The 12,500-nt window shown below is 46.8% G+C and overlaps 4 protein-coding genes across 6 annotated transcripts in view; 2 read left to right on the top strand and 2 right to left on the bottom strand.

The window, feature by feature from the left end:
• palb2 (partner and localizer of BRCA2) overlaps positions 1-9,245 on the top strand; it is a 25,448-nt gene extending 16,203 nt beyond the window's left edge. The window contains exons 6-15 of one of the 2 annotated variants that reach the window (XM_034529367.1): positions 1,842-2,834; positions 3,600-5,065; positions 5,188-5,340; positions 5,566-5,648; positions 5,779-5,928; positions 6,057-6,176; positions 6,783-6,870; positions 6,959-7,134; positions 7,242-7,469; positions 9,166-9,245. In XM_034529367.1, coding sequence (XP_034385258.1) covers positions 1,842-2,834; positions 3,600-5,065; positions 5,188-5,340; positions 5,566-5,648; positions 5,779-5,928; positions 6,057-6,176; positions 6,783-6,870; positions 6,959-7,134; positions 7,242-7,469; positions 9,166-9,178 — 3,470 coding nt within the window. In that variant the 3' untranslated portion in view covers positions 9,179-9,245. Of the gene's footprint in view, positions 1-1,841; positions 2,835-3,599; positions 5,066-5,187; positions 5,341-5,565; positions 5,649-5,778; positions 5,929-6,056; positions 6,177-6,782; positions 6,871-6,958; positions 7,135-7,241; positions 7,840-9,165 lie in introns of those variants that run through there. The other variant, XM_034529378.1, reaches the window with a different exon arrangement.
• Positions 1-10,248, bottom strand: part of LOC117728649 — an 18,356-nt gene extending 8,108 nt beyond the window's left edge. The window contains exon 1 of the mRNA XM_034529419.1: positions 10,014-10,248. Within this exon, the coding sequence (XP_034385310.1) occupies positions 10,014-10,049 (36 nt within the window). The 5' untranslated portion in view covers positions 10,050-10,248. The remainder of the gene's footprint in view (positions 1-10,013) is intronic.
• LOC117728659 (poly(A)-specific ribonuclease PARN-like) lies at positions 7,891-9,272 on the bottom strand. Of its 2 annotated transcripts, none has more exons than XM_034529431.1 (3): positions 8,639-8,823; positions 8,433-8,551; positions 7,891-8,059 (listed from the first exon to the last, which is right to left on the bottom strand). In XM_034529431.1, exons 1-3 carry the CDS (start codon positions 8,806-8,808, stop codon positions 7,923-7,925), a joined length of 426 nt encoding a protein of 141 aa, XP_034385322.1. In that variant the 5' UTR covers positions 8,809-8,823; the 3' UTR covers positions 7,891-7,922. The 2 variants fall into 2 exon arrangements, with proteins under 2 accessions (XP_034385322.1, XP_034385331.1); XM_034529440.1 differs by lacking the exon at positions 7,891-8,059 and adding an exon at positions 9,157-9,272 and having other exon boundaries at positions 8,298-8,551; positions 8,639-8,819.
• A 104-nt stretch (positions 10,249-10,352) lies between the features above and the next one.
• LOC117728642 overlaps positions 10,353-12,500 on the top strand; it is a 3,040-nt gene continuing 892 nt past the window's right edge. The window contains exons 1-2 of the mRNA XM_034529410.1: positions 10,353-10,601; positions 10,655-12,500. The exon at positions 10,655-12,500 is cut by the window's right edge and continues 892 nt beyond it. Coding sequence (XP_034385301.1) covers positions 10,709-11,692 — 984 coding nt within the window. The 5' untranslated portion in view covers positions 10,353-10,601; positions 10,655-10,708 and the 3' untranslated portion in view covers positions 11,693-12,500. The remainder of the gene's footprint in view (positions 10,602-10,654) is intronic.

The raw sequence follows: 12,500 nt of genomic DNA, 5'->3' as shown, positions 1-12,500 counted from the left end.
CATGAAAGCATTTAGTAAATTATGATAATTTAGAGTCAAACAGACCATAGAGCAGGGTATGCCTTAGGGCGGGGCTACAGGGTGATTGACAGGTCGACACCAGAGACTCTACGTCCCTCCTCCTCAGTCCACATACGGTCACTTCCTGTTTACTGTGAGAAAACTAGGTTTAATGGCGCTCCTAGCGATTTGAGGTTGTGTATTACAATGAGTTTACAAGTTGGAGGGTCAACCCAAATAAATAACTGTATGGATTATGTGTTATCAAATGAATGTATGTAATATGCAAATGTATCATAGAATTATGGGATCTATTAAGTGATTCCTCAGGAGCCGTCGGCAGCCTTGTTCCTGATGGGCGTCTGGGCCTTCTACGCTCCCTGAGGAACCTCCAGCTCTGCCTCACCTGCAAAGACAAGGACTTCCTGCTCGCCAACCACCAGCCCAGATTATATATATATATACATACTCCGGTGTACTGAATACTGGGTGCGATTTAAAAAAAAAATTGGTATATGATAATTAATAAAGATGAAGATGTTGCTCTTAAAGGAGTTCATAGAGTGTTATTGACTTATACAAGCTGCACACAGCGACAGTATATGTACCATGATATTTAGTGAGTGATGGTTAAATATGAATAAAACACGTGTCAGCAGTCTAAACATCACATGTAATTCACGTGACGGGGATTTCGGGGTTGAATCGATTCCAAAATGATAAATTATTATTATTGTAATAACTATTATAGGATCATTCATAAAAAATAAAAAGACATTCCCGTTTATTTTCTACATAATATATACATGCAGCAGAGAACCGTTAATATATCCATATCTAACGACATATACAGACTAAAATAAAATGTTATTGCAGACAATGTGACTGAAGACGTGTGCGGCGATGTTTAATATGGACTTGGACCTCAGGCTGGTCGATGTCATGGGAGACACAGACCCAAAATGGCCGCCGAGGGTTCCGTAGTTGCTATGTTCTTTCGTAATTCATCATTCACGCGATGATTGACGTTCAAACGTGAACAACAAATCAAGCGGGTGGAGAAAATGTTTTTCTTTAGTTCGGCTTTAGAAAGGACTCTCAGATTACTACGCCTACTGGGAACTCCTTCCTCCCTGACGTGGACCGCAGGAGCTAAGAACTCGCGGCGACTGATGGAGGCGCCACTCATCGTGAAAAACGTGAGGTTTGAACACATGACAATGTTGGCCGTTTATACTGTAATGATTCACACTAATGAGACTGTACTGCACCAGCTCGAAACATCCATTTAGTTAAAAACAGTGGCAATTAATGAGTTTAAATCACTGATGTACTTTATTTAATGTTTTAATTATAGGCTAGTGTTGTATTTTATGTAAATACAATGATATACATCACAACAGTCAGGATAATAATATAAAATATTCATAATGTGGTGCAATAAAGCCCAATATCGACAGTATTACCTCACCTCGAAGGCCTTTCTTGACACAATCTTTTGATCAGGCTACTTGAGCTAATATGTAAGCACAGGACACCTGTCCACACTACTCGTGCGGCCTCATTCTAACGCGAGTGTGTGTCGTTGCAGCGCGACGTTCTCGTCGTCCCGACGGACAACGAGACGGGAAGGAGGGTCTCTTCTCGCTCGAGGAGGTCCTCGGCGTGCATGGAGTGTCCGTTCTGCAGGGACCACCAGGTGAGACCTTCTCATTCTTTCGTATCGTTCACAAAGCAATCCTCAGGACCCAGAGTGTGTTACAGGTAACTGAACAGCAAAGACCTAGAGTAGATGGAGGCTCTTTTACTCCGACAGGGTTGTGGACAAATTGAAACGGGAGATAACAAGGGGAACGAGAAAGAGGGACAACAAGCACTAAGGGGAAAGGACGGCGAGCTCGCATGTTGGAACGCTGCGATACGCGCCGAAGAAAGGGAACAAGATGGCGCCAAAAATGGAACAAGGACAGAGGGAGGAGAGGAATGTGGGAATAGCGGAGATGATGGAAGGTTATTTGAAGACAGCAGTAATAAAGATACAGGAAAAAATGCGGGAGAGCAAATAGAAAGGGAAAAAAGTCACGATAATACAGCTGAAATAAAAGAAGAGAACAGTGAGCTGGTTGGAGGAGCGCGTGATGTAAAGGGAGTCAGTCTCCTGGACTCCTGCACCTCAGTAGAAGGACTACTTTACCCAGCAGAGTACTACGTCCGGACCACCAGGCGGATGACATTGTCCCAGAGCCAGCCTGACATGCAGGCCGTCACTCTCTCCCAGCTGAGCATGGGACGACGCCGCAGGAGCCGGGGCAGAGGGTTGAACGGGCGCACACACGGCCACGAACGTCCAGACGAACACACTCCGACGGGATTGTCCTCGCCAACGTCTGCATCCGCGGGCCCCAGTATGGAGCCAAGTAGTCGGAGCTCCAGTGAGATCTCGAGTCAAATCGACATGGAAGGTTGTTTTCCGCCCGCGGTCGCCGCTGCTCGTCCGGCAAGAGGAAGGAGGAAGAGAAGCGGTCGGGGCAGAGGGAGACCTCAGACCCCACGATGCCCTCTTACCTTAAACACACGTCAACAAGTAGGAGATCCCCAGCCCGCCGGCTCCCTAGTCTCCTCCTCCCCGTCTCTCCGTGGAGCTGATGGACCACCAAAGCCCTGCATCACTCCGGGGGAAGCCGTTCCAGTGCAGGACGACCCCCAGCCTGCGTCCACAGCCACACAGCCTTCCTCTGGAGGTGATGCCACTCAACCGAGCTCTGCCTCTGGACAGCTTAAGAAGGTCTTTCCCATCTTTCTGACGAGGACGGACGGATGCCGACTGACGAGAAGTGAGACTTTTTGTTCAGTGACTGTGTGTGTGTCAGTGATAGAGAACGAAGAGAAAGTCTCCATGTTTGTCGTGCAGAGGTTAGAATATTTATTAACCTTAATTACAGGTTTGAATACGTCGTGGTATAAACACATAAAAGAGCCACATAGTTGACATGTAATATGTTTTATTGGGATCAACACAGCGATCACGTTCTCTCTCCTCCCTTAATTCAATTTAACTTAATGGCCATTGTTACCGGCCTGCAACAAAACCCAGTCATGTCATTCCAAGATAGTGCAACTAATGATTATGGTCATTATTGATTAATACACCAGTAATTTTCACGATCTATGTTTTTTGTGTGTGTAAAATAGGAGAAATGTCCTCCACAGTCCAAGGCAATGTTTTCAAATGTCTTGTTTTGTTTCACCAGAATGTATTCAGTTTACCTATACGTATACTAACCCTAAGCAATCAATTGATAAACGTATCAGTGCAACTCGACAACATGCTTTTACTACACACTGTGTTGGTTCAGCAAGACGACATTGTTAAACCACATTAGGGTTGTAACTGTATGAGATTTTCCCGGTACGATAACATGATTATGAACCAATAACACAGACTGCTTCTGTCTGAACCTTTGACTCGCACACACTTACTGGACTTTTTTTTTATACCAAAGATTAGCGAATGAGATAACTGAAATAGGTAGAATAATTCATAAGAAATATGCAACTTTTCCCTCCCATTAATTTTTCTTTCCCTTTCTGTCCTGCAGGCACGGCGAGCTGGCGATCTCTCCTCTTGCCCTCCTCGCCACCCGGCACGGCGCCTCTGCTTCCTCTCCCGTCTCTGTTCCCCGGCCCGCTGCTCAGCAACCTGGTGAACTTCGACATCCTGCAAGACTTCCATCTCCCCGACGACCAGTTCGCCTCCCTGAAGCTGCACAAGCTCCGCCAAGTCGCTCTGGATTCGAGAGTTGAACATTTGTCCTACAACACGCGCGGGTGCAACCGGCGCTCCGACACTCGCCGCAGCGGCTCAGTGATGCCGCTTCCACTCCCGCTCACCCTCACGCCCACCATCTCAAATTCGCCCAGTCCCACTGAAGCGAAGCGAGCTGCTGCTGCTGCTGCTGCTGCTGCTGCTGCTGCGCGGTCCGCAGACCTTCAAAACGTGTCACTGGAATACAAGCTTATGGATGAATTGGCTGAGGAGACACCTCAACGAGATATTACGGATATTACGCAGATTGAAAACCTTTACCCAGCGTGCCAGACGTGCACCCCCTCGACAGAATCGGCGTCAGTGGTCCAAGATTGTGCCGCCGATTGCGTCGATCAATATGAAGAACAAGATACTGCGAGTGTGGACCACCCCGTCAAACCGCCGCTTCACTTGGACTCTGCAAACACACCTGCTGGCAAAGAGAATGATGATGTCACCGGACCCTCAGATGAGTTTTCTGTAATTTCATCAGAAGAACGAACAGATTGCCCTGGTTCAGGCCCCGCTTTGGAAGATCAGAGGTCTAGGAACCACAGAACAGAGGACAAATGTATCATCAGGACTCTTTCCTTTGATTGCCTTGTACAGAAACTCCCCGAGGAGCCTTCGAACAGCTGCGCCGCTGCACAGTTACATAACGACAGCGGCGCTCCAGGGGAATCTCCTGTGCAGCGTCTGCGTGTGAAATCTCCCGCTGAAGACTCAAAGGAAAACTTTGAACCCGCCGCAAGTCCTCCCGCGGACGGATCGGGGGCAAATCGAACACGCGTGCGAGTCCCGTCTCAGCTCCTGCTGAGTCCTCCTCTGGTATCGGCACCCTGCCCCTTGATGACCCCACACCTGCACTCCTCTGCTCTCCTCTCCAGCCCCACGATGCCATCACTAGGACTCAGCCCCCACCCCCTCCGTGCCACCCTCCCTCCGCCCTCCTCTCCCGCCGCCCCAGCTCTCACTCCCGCTCATGGCCCGGCCACCGAGGCCCTCTCCCCTCCCGAGCTCGCTCCCTGTCCGTCAATCCCCCCGAGCCGGCCGACCCCCTTCCCCACCGCTCAGATAAAAGCTTTGTCTGAGCCGTCGTCTCAGCTGCCGTCGTCTCAGCCGCCGTCTTCAGGCGATCAGTCCCACGGGGTTGAACCTCCGAACTGCCCAACGCTTTCCAGCGTCCAGTCCCAGGGATCGGGTGGGCGGGTGGAGACAGCGGAGGAACACATGATGAGATGCACACACACGCTGAAGGTAAAAGGTTGTACTCAAAAGAAGATGGTTTGAATCAAAATCAGCAGTTATTGTGTTTGTTTCTGCAGTGTCTACAGAGTGTGTGTGTGTGTGTGTCTGTCTGTGTGTGTGTGTGTGTTCAGGCCCCGGCAGGAGGCTGTCTGGTGGATGCGTGCTGTCTGCGCGGATCCTCGGGTGCTTTGTGTGTGGCAGCAGCCGGCTCGTGGGCCGTGTGTCTCTGGACTTGGACCTCAGCTGCTGATTGGACACTAACACACACCTGGGCCTTCGATAAGGTGTGTGTGCGTGACATGATTGTGACGCCACTTTTGGGGGAAAGCAATTCATCTGTTGACATTTCACTGTAGCTGCGGTTTAACAATAAGCTGGGAGGAATTATGTTTCAAGACTAAAATGGAACAAAAGCGACTCAATATTCACTGTTTCAAGGACCAATAATGTGGCACACTTTAAACTCTGGTCCAACATACAATGAGTTTTGTTGTTGTGTTTGTTTACAGCCAGTGATCAATGTGTTCCCTGTCCCGAATGCTGCCGGGCTGGTGTGTGTGACTCTGGGTCAGTTGGAAATCAGAGAAGTGAGGTGAAGATGACTCAATCAAATATTCAGACCCGCATTTTAAGATAAATAGACATTACGAAACCAGCAGTTTATTTGAACTTCTTGAACTGTGTGTGTGTGTGTGTGTGTCTGTTGTCCGTGTGCGTTGCAGGATGCTGTCGTGTTACAGCCTCTCACAGGCGCTGCTCTGTGAGGGCGTAGTTCAGGCCGTCGTGGGCGTGTCCCGGTCCAGAGTGGTCACATCTTCCCACTCGGCATCTGGTTCCACCTTGCGGGTGTTTACGCCGTCAGACTGTGGCAGGTAATGACGAGTTGGCATTGTGTTTATTCTCTGAGTTATTTCCTCATTGCTCAGATATCTCAGTGTCTCTTATATCTCTCTCTCTCTCTCTCTCTCTCTCTCTCTCTCTCTTTCTCTCTCTCTCTCAGCACATCGACGAGCTCTCAGCCTCTCGCGTCTCCCGGCGTTTGTGTCGGGGCTCTCGCTCCAGTAGACGCACTTTTAGATGCTCTGATCGGCTCAAACGAGGCCGGGCGCCTCTTCGTCTGGTAAGCGAGAGCGTAACGGAGAAGTCATCGCCGTGGCAACGGTGACCTTGCAGCGAAAGCTCCGCAGAGGGCCAGCGACGGTGCTTATTAGTCGTGAAATAAACGTGTTAGCTGAAGAGATAATTTGATGACATCTTGACCTTTGTTTCCGACAGACGTTTAATGCACTTTGTGTTTGTTTAATTTAATTTCCGATACTGTGAGCAGATAAACATAAACTTTTTAATATGAACATTAAATTGAAATTTTATTGTAAAATGGTAAAACATGAATTTCAAAGATTGTTTATGAAATGTAAGCTGCTTTTTTGGAACTGTTTACTCATTTGGCCTTTATTTCAGAATAAGAACACACTCTTATTTTGAAATAACTTGATGCAGGGCTGACAGATAAATCCTCAAACTGCACCTCCAGAAATAACATGATAGTTTTAGCCTGATAACTGCATGTCGGTTTGGATTCGTTGAGCCACATTTGAAGAACTTTAAGCACAAACATTTAGCACTTTAAATGTTGACTGTATCAACACAAGCAATCCACGTTTCCTATATTTTAGATACATATTTGATGGTTACTGTGTACAGTTGAATGTATTTTGTGTCCCAGGAATTTAAAGACCGGACAGCTGCTGCGGAGAATCCTCCTCGGAGACGGTTTATCCCACACGGCCTGTCTCAGAGGATTCTCCTCCTGTGTAAGTCCATTCGCTTTGCACGTGTGAAGCCTGTCGTCAAAAAAAAAACCCTCCTCCCTAATAAACTTGTGTGTACGGCGCCGCACAGGGAGCGCTGTTCGTCCTGCTGCAGCACCAGTCGCTCAGCTCCCCGGAGGGCGGAGCAACGGAGGAGGCCGAGGAGGGGAAGAAGGCCGCCCTGTTCTCGCTGGTCGCCGTCAACCCCGTGAGTGGAAAATGCGCCCTGGCTTCTCGACTGTTTCCGCCCGAAGCGTGGTCTGGCAGGTGAGCTGAGGCGTGATGCGACCGCGTGTGTGTGTGTGTGTGTGTGTGTGTGTGTGTGCGTCTCTCATGTAACTCCTCCCCCTCTCATCTGCCCGCGTGACCTTCAGGCTGTGCGAGGCCGACGTTGGCGGCTCCAGCGTGGTGGGCCTGAGTCAGAGCGGCTGCGTGTGCGTGTGGGAGCTCGGGCGCCGGGGCGCCTCGAGGACGGTGGCGCCCGGCGGCGACGGCTGGCAGCTCGCTCGATGGGGGGAAGGAGGTACGCTGGTGACTGGTCATCACAGCGGAGACGTGACTTTACACTGTCCGGGTCAGACTTCACTCTGCGACTGCACTACGTAAAGACTCCCTTTTTATAAAAAATTTAAAAAAGCATCTTTCTGTCGCTGTATGAATGTTTACGTAAAGATTTTAAAGTTTTAAAATACTTCGGTCATACACGTGGTTCTGTGGCTTCCCTTCCCCCAGCTTGTCGAACAGGAGTGTAACCTCTAGACAACCGTACTACTAAAATAAATACATGTATTTACTGTAAACTGAGCAGATTCAACAAGTCACTTGTAAAATAACGTAATCTGTTTTTCTTCCGGCCTGTAAAAATGTCCACACTGTTTTTAGATATTACTTGAATAGATTGTTATACGTCTTTATATTTCAGGAAAAAGAAAGTTTGTTTTTATAATTTGCATTAAACATTTGTGTATTCTGTTTTCTTTCTTCAATTTAGTAAATGTAAACACCCAAATACTGGCAGTTTTTATACTTACACATTTCTCAACACAGTTCACTTTTCAAAGCTTCTCAGTCAGTCTGTACATATACATACACACACACACACACACTGTGTGTATGTGTATATACACATACACAGTTGTATATATACGTGTCTTGCTCTCGATGGCCTCTGCATTCGCCTGTCCACTTTTGTCTAGGAAACACAATGACAAGCTAAATTAGTCCTCTTTATACACCTTATGAGCTTTTACTTGGCGAGAAGGGATGCACTCCATGTAACACCAAGTAACTTTAAAACAAAGACCTATGGGGGAGGAAATAATAAAAAAGGGCCGGTGGGTTATAATTGACAAAGCAAAGGAACATTTACAGATAAAGAAAAAAAAAAAAAAATCACAACTGGAAGAAACTTGTTTTTGTAAAATACGATGATTTCAGGCTCAAATGACGACAGCTACAAAGTCATCCAAATGTACATTTTGTAAACGTCTCCAGCTATGTTTGTCACCCAGAGCACATTGAATCTCTAAAGCCGTCGGCTGTGTGGGAACACGCAGAGTACACACCATCCGTTTTCATCTTCTTGCTGCCTGCGCTATCCGGGTACGAGTAGTTACTCCAGCCGTCTGTGACCGGCGCATCTGCGGAACCCTGAACGGGACTGATGCTGCGTTTCCGCAGACCCCTAGAATAAAAACAAACAAGTCATACGTGCATACATGCAGAAGGTAAATACACAGATTGTTAGGTTTATAATGCAGCGCGGGTGTACCGGGGGTATCCAAAAGTAGCAGCAGAAGTAGCTGAGGCGTAGTGAGGCTTCCTCCAGCCGTCCTCCCCCCAAGATTTGGGCGTCTGGCCGAGCTTCTCCTTGTTCTGATGCTTGCCCTTGACGTACTCGGCATACGTCTGGATCCTGTAACTCTCCAGGCTGGTGTTCATCCTCTGGGGCCCTGTAAATATCCAGTCTGAATTTATTTGTGGAACATGTGCCTTTCTGCAAACTACGGATACGTTGAATGTGGATGTAGTACAACGCTGCTACGTGATTCAGTATAACAGAGTCCATGTTGTTACATTACTTTGTTACATTACGTTGTTAAGTTGCATTGTTACATTACGTTGTTACATTACATGGTTACATTGCATTGTTACGTCACGTTATGTGTGTGTATGTATATATATATATATATATATATATATATATATGTGTGTGTGTGTGTATATATCTATATCTATATATATATATATATGTGTGTGTGTGTGCGTATCGGTTTGAGTAACTGTCACCTCTGTCAGATCGAGGACCTGAACATCAAGGTCCAGGACCTGAAGGCTCAAGAAGCCGGTCCTGAAGCGGGTGCAGATGTCGGCCGGCGCCATACTGGCCGCTCTGCTGGTCCATGGATCTGAGGGGCAACCTGAAGCAGGTCAAGAAGGAGGTCAAAGAGGAGGTGGGTGCTTCCAGACTTCACATCAGACCACAACACTTAAAGGACTCCCCTGATTGCTGTGGTTTCATCTCTGAAAGTAGACTTTGGATCACGAAGACAACCACCTGGAGCCGCTCAATGTTCTCTTTACTCAATGTTCTCTTTGCTCATTGTTCTCTTAGCTCATTGTTCTCTTTGCAGGAGAAGGCGACCGAAGACTGGCGGAAGAGCATGACAATGGAGGTTTAATATCCAGAATATAACTTCTTTATAGAGTCATGAAAATAATAAATATTATTATTATCATTATAATAATAATAATGATCACTGTTATTATTTAGACTAGCAACAACAACAAAATTAGCAATAATTCTTTAATGACAAACCAGTCCTAAACCCATGCTGTTACACGGTGCCGGACAGCAGGGGGCGTCATGCAACCGTTAACACGGGTTTGTAGTCCGCCATTAAATTACAGAAGGAGTAATGTGACGTCACGAGAAGACACGCTGCAGGAAGCAGAGCGGACCCGGAGATAAACCAATAACAATAGCGGGTCGCCATTACTGAACATGTAGACACAAACAGCTGTAAAACACACCTTTGTTTACGGAGCCGACACAAGGCGGCTCGCGTCGCCATGACGATGACGGCCTCGGTGTTCTTCGGCTCTTTCATAGCCTTCGGACCCGCCATAGCGCTCTTCCTCTTCACCATCGCCGGGGAGCCGCTCCGGGTCATCTTCCTCATCGCCGGGTGAGCCTCTCTAATCTTCAGTTTACTCTCACGTGTGTACACAACACTAAACACCAGGTAGGATAACTACAAAGTAGCTTTTGTTTAGACAGCTAACGTTAGCTAGCTAGCTAGCTTAGCAGTCGTGTTCTTTTTCTCTTTTTTTTTCGTCATCGGACTGTGACGTCAGTTTTTTTTGGCTTTGATGCGTCATGTTGTCCGACGTCACTTCATGTCGAAAGCCGTGCACAGTTCTCTCTCTCTCTCTCTCTATATATATAAATACATCTGTCTGTCCACTGCATTTTATTTCTTCACGTAGTCTTAAAAAGTGCTAAATAGTTATTTTGCACGGATCTTCACTTGACAAGGTCATCTTAACAAGTGCTAAATAGTTATTTTGCACATATCTTCATCAAAAGTGCTAAATAGTTATTTTGCACAGATCTTCACACGACAAGGTCATCTTAAAAAGTGCTAAATAGTTATTTTGCACGGATCTTCACACGACAAGGTCATCTTAAAAAGTGCTAAATAGTTATTTTGCACGGATCTTCACACGACAAGGTCATCTTAAAAAGTGCTAAATAGTTATTTTGCACGGATCTTCACACGACAAGGTCATCTTAAAAAGTGCTTTAAACACTATTGTTGGTATTTTTATTGATTTTTAAATGGGTAACGTGTGGTCCCCGGTTGTTGAGAGTAGCACAATCTCTATTTTGCCGGAGCTCAGTTTTGAGAGCTTTGGCCCGAGGCACAGAGACTTTGGGTCTCAACTCAGTTTGCCCTCGGTGCTGTTGAGCCCAAATGAGCCCATCACAAGGCCCAGCAGTGCGCCCAGTAATTTGGGTTATCAAAGGGGCAGAGACTTTAAGTTGGAGAGCCCTGGAGAACGGCACAGAGACTTTGGGTCTCGTCTGAGTCTGCCCTCCATTTTGTTGAGACCCAAAAAGGTGCTCAGAGGCTTTAGGAGTGTGCCAAGCGATTTGGCCTATGAGTTTAATCCCTGGCCTCAGATCGTTGACGATGCACATCAGATCATTGATGCACCCGTTGATGCACATCAGATCATTGATGCACCCGTTGATGCACCTCAGATCCTTGATGCACCTGTTGATGCACCTCAGATCCTTGATGCACCTGTTGATGCACCTCAGATCCTTGATGCACCTGTTGATGCACCTCAGATCCTTGATGCACCCGTTGATGCACCTCAGATCCTTGATGCACCCGTTGATGCACCACCAGCTCATAAATGGGATGAACTGAGCTGTTATCTTCTGGTGACACAGTTGATATTGAGTATTGTGAAAGACTCAGTAACGAGAATTTCCCCGGAGGACATGGAAGTCATGACTAGGACCTTGTACCAGAAGCTCTGGGTGGACATGCAAACAATTAACATTGCTGTCCAACCTAAATCTCACCACATTGAAAAGATTGCCAGGGCCGTGCACAAGGACCTGTGCACGTTGATGGGGGATGCAGAGTGGGTGCAGAGGTATCTGCTGTTGAAGAAAGAGGAATTTGACCAGCTTGTGATTCAGACCCTAAAAACATATCTGGTGAAAGCAAAGAGCAGCTGTCTCAAAAGGTTTTTTAGAGCTGTGGTCAAGCCGTTTACCTGCTGCTGCAGATCCGCCCGCCAGTACTAGTCCCTGGTCCTCAGGACAGGTCTCAAAGGACCACACAGGTATGTGGCCTCGCAGTAACGATAGGTCCGGCACCTCTTTGCTGTGAGGGGAATGGCATCTTTAAAGTACGCCGATATTGTAAGCTTTTAAAGTTGAACAAGTTTAAGCGGATTTGAAGATTTTCTCCATAGGATCCCATTCAAAATATTAATCCTAATTATCATAAATAATTAAGGTAAAAGGAGCTTTAGACTCCTCAGGGACTTGAGGTCTCAAAGGACCACACAGGTATGTGGCCTCGCAGTAACGATAGGTCCGGCACCTCTTTGCTGTGAGGGGAATGGCATCTTTAAAGTACGCCGATATTGTAAGCTTTTAAAGTTGAACAAGTTTAAGCGGATTTGAAGATTTTCTCCATAGGATCCCATTCAAAATATTAATCCTAATTATCATAAATAATTAAGGTAAAAGGAGCTTTAGACTCCTCAGGGACTTGAGGTCTCAAAGGACCACACAGGTATGTGGCCTCGCAGTAACGATAGGTCCGGCACCTCTTTGCTGTGAGGGGAATGGCATCTTTAAAGTACGCCGATATTGCAAGCTTTTAAAGTTGAACAAGTTTAAGCGGATTTGAAGATTTTCTCCATAGGATCCCATTCAAAATATTAATCCTAATTATCATAAATAATTAAGGTAAAAGGAGCTTTAGACTCCTCAGGGACTTGAGGTCTCAAAGGACCACACAGGTATGTGGCCTCGCAGTAACGATAGGTCCGGCACCTCTTTGCTGTGAGGGGAATGGCATCTTTAAAGTACGCCGATATTGCAA

Source organism: Cyclopterus lumpus, chromosome 1 (genome assembly GCF_009769545.1).
Source record: "Cyclopterus lumpus isolate fCycLum1 chromosome 1, fCycLum1.pri, whole genome shotgun sequence".
Taxonomy (NCBI): domain Eukaryota; kingdom Metazoa; phylum Chordata; class Actinopteri; order Perciformes; family Cyclopteridae; genus Cyclopterus; species Cyclopterus lumpus.
The sequence above is the reverse complement of the archived record's forward strand: the minus strand, read 5'-3'. Positions and strand labels throughout refer to the sequence as shown.

Coding starts and splice junctions, on each gene's coding strand:
- LOC117728659 (XM_034529431.1), bottom strand. CDS start 8,808: ATGAACACCAGCCTGGAGAGTTACAGGATCCAGACGTATGCCGAGTAC. Junction 8,552..8,638: donor GCTACTTTTGGATACCCCCG/GTACACCCGCGC, acceptor TTTTTATTCTAG/GGGTCTGCGGAAACGCAGCA. Junction 8,060..8,432: donor CAAGAAGATGAAAACGGATG/GTGTGTACTCTG, acceptor TGTGTTTCCTAG/ACAAAAGTGGACAGGCGAAT.